The sequence below is a fragment of the Octopus bimaculoides genome, chromosome 5 (genome assembly GCF_001194135.2).
Source record: "Octopus bimaculoides isolate UCB-OBI-ISO-001 chromosome 5, ASM119413v2, whole genome shotgun sequence".
Lineage (NCBI taxonomy): Eukaryota > Metazoa > Mollusca > Cephalopoda > Octopoda > Octopodidae > Octopus > Octopus bimaculoides.
This window is the reverse complement of record NC_068985.1, coordinates 85,364,204-85,371,411: the sequence shown is the minus strand read 5'-3', so window position 1 is coordinate 85,371,411 and position 7,208 is coordinate 85,364,204. Positions and strand designations below refer to the sequence as shown.

Here is a 7,208-nt window from a genome sequence, read left to right as displayed (position 1 = left end):
CATACAAGTCAAGTATTCTGATTTCTGACATCATAATCCATTTGATATGATAGTATGAGAGACAAAGCTGATTATTGTTATGAAAATATTCAATTATTTTACTTTTACAACTTTGACATTGAATATTTGCAGCATTGTAGCAATTACATTTGCTTAAGTTTTGCAATAACGCATGGCAACCATAATCTGTGTCTGGATTTAGCAGTTTTTAAACATTTTCGTGACAATATGTTCAAAGTTACAGAATTTTCAAAGATAATCAAATATGCTATCCTTCTTACAATATGTAAACATACATAAAGTTTCTATGAAAATTTTGAACTATAAACCAAAATTAATGTGAATACATCAGGACTATTCCAATTTTATTCCTTGTCTATTTTGCTGAGGATGACAATTCTGGATGTGTTCTCTTTCAGTTATTTATTAACATTTTTTTCAAAAATTCTGTTACAGAATATCTACAACCAAATCTATCACTCATTTCAAACAGCAATGAAAATCTATTTTGCATCTGAAACATAATCTGCTTTACTATAAAGATTGTTTAGCTCAGTAAGGAACAATTAATTCCATCATATCTTAAGAGATGAATGCGCTAAAAATTTAGCCCTGACACAATATCCTGTAGCTTAATTCCATATATTTTCAGCCAAATACTTTTGAAAAGAAAAAGAAAATGAATTGAGTATAAGTTGTTTGATGTATTTCTCCAATTTGTATGAAAGAGTAACTGAGCATTAGAAACTCCATCTGGTGTGTACAAAAGAGACCAAAATGATATGAAACTGTAATGTACGTAAACAAGAAACGCTGTTTTAAAAAAGAAAAAATAATGTTCGAAGGTCGTGCTTCACCACCTCATCCCAGGTCTTTCTGGGTCTACCTCTTTCACAGGTTCCCTCGACCGCTAGGGTGTGACACTTTTTCACACAGCTATCCTCATCCATTCTCGCCACATGACCATACCAGCGCAATCGTCTCTCTTGTACACCACAACTGATGCTTCTTAGGTTCAACTTTTCTCTCAAGGTACTTACACTCTGTCATGTATGCACACTGACATTACACATCCATCAGAGCATACTGGCTTCATTCCTTGCAAGCCTACGCATGTCTTCAGAGAGTGAAAATTGCCAGGGATAGCGCTAAAAACCAAAATAAAGTTCCTGAGCAAAGAAGTCCTCCTAAGGTAAATCATAGAGGACCAGAAGAGAAATTCTTAAAAGGCTTCAAAATCAAAACATCATTTTGCCTTCGTTGGAAACCATGAAATTTACAGTGGTGACATGAAGGATTTCTTGAAGGAAATGCAAGAGGTGAACCAAACTGAAAAGTTGCTGGTTGTGAAGAAGACTCATCAGAAAGATTGCTGGTGCAAACTATATTTGAAATATACTTGACAGTTGTACACAAGCTATCAGGAGGATATGGGCCCCTTCCACTCTGACATGCAAACTGCTAATGGCATGTTTGGGATGTATAATTTCAAGTGACTTTCATATTGGTGAGGAAGGAAATCAGACTTATGAGAATCATGATCCAGGCCAGGCAGCAGCTTCTCACCCCACCTGAGTCACCTTGAGATCCAGGGTGACATGGGATTAGGTGGTTAAGCATGATCTTCAAAGTTGGGTCTCACAGAGAAGACCTGTCAAGCCAAGTGAAATCATAGTTGTGGTCATTGTCAGTGTCACATAACTGGCACCCATGCTGGTGGCACATAAAAAGCACCTTTCAAGTGTTTGGCCTTGCAAAGGCAGTGACAAACAACTGAGATCTTTGGCAATATGTTGTGCTGGAGAAGAAGACCCATCAGGCCAAGTGAAACCATAGTTGTGACAGTACTGGTGTCATGCAAATGGCACCCATGCCAGTGTCTTGTAAAAGCACCCTTTACATTCTTGGAGTGATTGTCATTAGGAAGGCCATCCAGCCATAGAAACCATGCTAAATCAGAGTGTGGTGCAGTTTCTCAGCTCACCAGCCCTGGTCAATTTATCCAGCCGCCCATGCCATCATGATAGCTTACCTTCATTTTCCACATCCTTATTATTTTCTACTTGTGATAGTTTGTCAACTTTTATGCTCCTTTATTTTCTGTTCATGTGTCAATCAAACATAACAGGTCAATAAGGAAACTTGTTTTATAAATTTTATCCACCACTCTGACCTCAGTAGGAAAAAAAAAAAAAAGCCTATGAAGTATAGTTTGGCAGAAAACTTCACACCAAGTCCTAGATTACTCTGCTGCATTAAATTCTGTAACTTTGAACATATTGTCACGAAAATGTTTAAAAACTGCTAAATCCAGACACAGACTATGGTTGCCATGCGTTATTGCAAAACTTAAGCAAATGTAATTGCTACAATGCTGCAAATATTCAATGTCAAAGTTGTAAAAGTAAAATAATTGAATATTTTCATAACAATAATCAGCTTTGTCTCTCATGCTATCATATCAAATGGATTATGATGTCAGAAATCAGAATACTTGACTTGTATGTAGAGTACAAAATAGTTTGGGGAAAAAAACATTTAACATGAAAACTTCTTGTCTCCTGCTTTCAGTCACATAATCAAAAGAGACCCATTTAACTACAATCTTGCCCACCTTTCATAAAACATATACTGAATGTTAGCACCTCCTTCTGCACCTTTTTTTACCTGTCTGAAATGGCAGATGAGGACTTTGCCAGAGATGAAAAGACATATCCCCAACCCTTTTAATCCACAATACAACTTCCTTCACCATTGTTATTTAGGCAGAGGAAAGACTTGTAACATGGCTACAAGGTCATAAATTTTGGAGGTTCAAAAGAAGAGCCAATGCTATCAATCTCAATACTTGGTCTGATATTGACTCCGGAAAGATTAGAATTCAGAATATAAAGGGATGTAACTAGTTACCATAAGGTATTAATTCTATCACTGTATTAATTCTGCAAACAAGTTCTAACAGGGTCACAAGCTTTGGCCCGTCAAGGTATAATCAATTCTATTGAATCCACTTTGACTGTCAAGACACCACTTTAAGCTCTGTTAATTGAAGGCAGAGAATATGGTTTTGAAGGTGCCTGTTTCTCAAAAATTGAAGTAATAATAGTTTCAAGAATGTGATTAGAAAACTTACGCAGCTATTTTGCTTTTCATGATGCTATTGCCATGGCAGCAAACAATTAGAAATGTTTGTATAGCTGTGGCAAAAGTGCCTTGAGCTGTGTATCAGTATAACATATTCTTCTGTCAGATTTTGCCAATGAAGCAAATAATGTGGCTTGAGCAATTGTTGTGTCATTGTGTCAGATGAAGATCAGCCAAAGCAGAAAGACAACAATTCTTGCCAAACATTTATCTATTCACTTATATAGATTACCAGAAAAAAGGTTTCCATAGAATGCCCAACTAATTGCTTATTATATATCAAGAAATTATAATAATTTGCATTTCCCAAAAAAATTGACAATTAATTTCTATGAGAGCTTAAAAAATGAGAAAAGTAAGTACATCAGGTTTAGCCATATGTGTGATGAGGCATCAGTTGTCGAATTATTCCTTATTAGAATGAAGCTTGAATAAATGAAGAGCAGATTTAGCCTGTAGGATGACTATCCAGCTGCAGTAAGAAGTCGCAAAGGACTTTCTTCTTTCCAGTTCTGTTCTGTATCAAGACATTAGCTTTTATATATTTGGAAAGAGTTAATACAGACATTTTGAACCAAAGGTTTTTTATTAGACAGAAGCTAAGCATTTTGCCCAATGTGCTAATGATTCAGCCAACTTGCCACCTTAAGCAAAGACATAGAATATTAAAACATGTTTGTCTTAACACAAAAAAACAAATACAAATAAGAGCAAACACACACTCACATATGTACACACACACACACGTGTGTGTGTGTGTGTGTGTGTGCGTGCGTGCACATGTGTTTATTCGTGTCTACTTGTCTCGACTTCATACGACAACTGTAAACAAATGTTACTGTCATATAAGAATGTCATTTATTTCCAATATTCTTTGAAAACTTGTCTGGCCAGTCAGGAATTATTAACTTGCTTATAAACAGGTAAGGATTGGTGACAGAAAGAACATCCAGTTGTAGAAAATCTACCTTAATAAACTCTATCCTACATATGCAAACATCGGAAAGTTGACATTCAAACAATGATGATGTCTGTGTACACACATGTATATATATGTGTATATATAAGCATGCTCATTCAATATTCTGTTTATATGTGTATTCAAACAATTTTAAACCATTTTGTGACCATATTTTTGATTAAATATTTTGCATACAGGTTTCAATTCATTTTTAACATAAAAATTGAAGAGATTTACTAAATTTTTCCATTTATAGATATATATTAATCTAATGTTTGGAACTTAACCAAAACTTAGACATAAAATTATTATGGAACATTTTAGTTTACACCTGAATACTTTGGAACAAGGTGTTTTATACTATAAACCCATAAGTGGTCCCAGATAGGTTGATATCAAAAGTATCAGTTGAAATTGATTGTTCAAGCATGCATCTTTTTCATTTTCTTAAATTTCAAGACTTGCTATCTCAACTCAATATTCAAATACAGAAAATGCTAAACACACAAATAGAATTTGATGCTTATAACAGATGAAAATTAGAGAAATACATTCAAATAAATTAATGAAAAATGTTAATTCTCTTCACACATTGACAAATAGAATATGTAAAAATATTTAAATTGGTGGCAGCAAAAAAATTTCAACATAAAATTACAATCAGTAATATACCATGTGCTCCAAATAATAGTCGCCCTCTGCCTCTAAATATATAAATTATATGTGTGTGTTTTAAGAATACACAGCTTTACAACTGAAATATTTCATACAGATGACCTCACTTTGAGACAGCTATTGATGCCAGTTGATGCAGTCATCTCAGCATGATATTGCTGGATGAATACATTAATTTATATATTCCTCCTCACCACAAGTTTATATAATTTCTCTTACCCCACATTACACAAATTGAAGGCTTTATGTATTACACCAAATCTGATAACAATTGTTTTGTTTCTTTTTGTTTTAAAACATATCATACTTTATTTGTATACGTATAAATATATATAAACCCATGCTAGCATGGAAAGCGGACGTTAAACGATGAAACATGTACATTCAAAGAAGCATGTATACACATAGATATAATCATGATTTATCCTAAAATTCAGACTTTGCAATTTCTTACATTGCAGATATGAATCTAACTACAATCGGACTTTTGTGCCAAGGAGCTTTAAATCTGATATCAGCGATACCTATTCAATGCTGCGATTACCTCCAGCGGATCTGTCTAACACCAAGTTTGCAACAAATGTATAAATTCTATATGATGTGATAAAAAAATTTGAAAGTAAAATGTTAAAATACAACCAAACTAAGCCACACATAGACAAATCAAAACAAATTGTGCAAATGTTTGGTGAAAATGTGTTACAAAACAAAATATAGAAATTAAAAAAAAAAAAATTCTTCCTGAGAAAAAAAAAATTATAAAATGTTAAAGGAGAGATCAGAAAACAATAAAATATTAGAAACATTTGAAAGAAAAAAAAATATATATATAAAATTCATCAAAAGGAATTTCTTTAAAAAGCAATTATTATTATTTTTCATTTCCCACCCTTCCCACCAATTTTCATTAATTTTCAAAATTTTTTTTTTTTTCGCTCTGCTGGCTAATTAAATATATGAATATGTAAAATATTTGTTACGACAAGAAAAACAAAACATGTCCTTTCAATTATAATATGTCTTCAAAAAAAAAAAATAAATAAAAGATCCCAAAAGCAGTATGAAATTGGGGAGAAATAGGGATCCCATCAGTTACAAAGACATTTCATCTCCCACTGGGAAATTGAAGACACATTATTGATCACCTCATCAAACTATTTGTGTTCTAAATTATATATATATATATATATATATATATATATATATATATATACATACATACATACACATAATTACATTCATACACATATAAATACATACATATACACATACATATGTGCCTTTATATGCTGGCACATACATATAAAAGACATGTATATATGTAGATATGCACATGTATATACATTTTATACATACACACATATGTACGTACATGCATGTGTGTGTGTGTGTGTGTACACAGACACAGTTATGTTCATACATATACACACAGATACACATACAGCAGTGTTTGTCATTTATTTTGTTGAGTTTTTTTAAACCTGACCTGCAATTTTCAACATAATCAAAATGAATATGTGAACGACTTGTGGAAAAAAAATTTCAGTGAAAATTTTATTCCAGATCTACATGAGGGACAATATTTTTTTCTCTCAGTTAATCCAGGAGCACTTGAAGAACTTTTTCCCTGTGCTAAGATGGCAGCTACAAAAGGAAAAGATACCATAGATAGATAGGTAGATGAGCAGATATATAAGTTTACACACACACGCGCACTCACACACACACACACACACAGTAGGTACATCAAAAGGTGAGTTTTTAAAAAAAAATCAAGTGTTTTATGTAATGTATATTTGTTTTCATTCAGTACTTTTTTCTGGAAGCTGTAGTACTGAAATGAAACTGTTCACATTGGTTTTTCTTTTTATTTATTTTGTATTTCTTTTCAATTTTATTTTGTTAAACTAGCAACCTTTTGTTTATGCAGTAGCTACTTTTATTCAATGAATAACAAGAATTACTTAATTCGTTTTCTTCCTTTGCTTCCCTTTAGCTACTGTGATTATCAGTAATTTATTTTATTAAGTAAACATAAAGCAGTTTAACTTATGAAATCTAATGAAAATTATTTCAATCATTATAAGAACCAATCTGACACAAAAGTAATAAGGTCACTATTATCTGAGGCCTTTTGCCCTATTTTTCTCTTTCAAATTGGTGCCTATGTGCACCACTTTACATACATTGAAAATTTTAGTCTGTTGACTTATTACACATACACACATATGAAGAATAAGATTAGACTAAGATGATAATATGTGTGATAGATGTGCCTATAAAATTTGCATACAGTTGCACTATACAATCACATTTGCAGACTGGCACACACATATACCAGTTAGTATATGATGTATATTGAAAGAAACATAATATATATGAAAACAGACTTGAACAACATTTAAAGAACATAGTTGAGCATTTTGAA

General features: G+C 32.6%; 1 protein-coding gene across 3 annotated transcripts in view; it reads left to right on the top strand.

Moving 5' to 3' along the window:
- Window positions 1–6,750, top strand: part of LOC106878768 (irregular chiasm C-roughest protein) — a 177,553-nt gene extending 170,803 nt beyond the window's left edge. For 2 of the 3 annotated variants that reach the window (XM_014928093.2, XM_052967827.1), the window contains exon 14: window positions 5,242–6,750. In XM_014928093.2, coding sequence (XP_014783579.1) covers window positions 5,242–5,368 — 127 coding nt within the window. In that variant the 3' untranslated portion in view covers window positions 5,369–6,750. The remainder of the gene's footprint in view (window positions 1–5,241) is intronic. The other variant, XR_001410547.2, reaches the window with a different exon arrangement.
- Window positions 6,751–7,208: the final 458 nt, after the last annotated feature.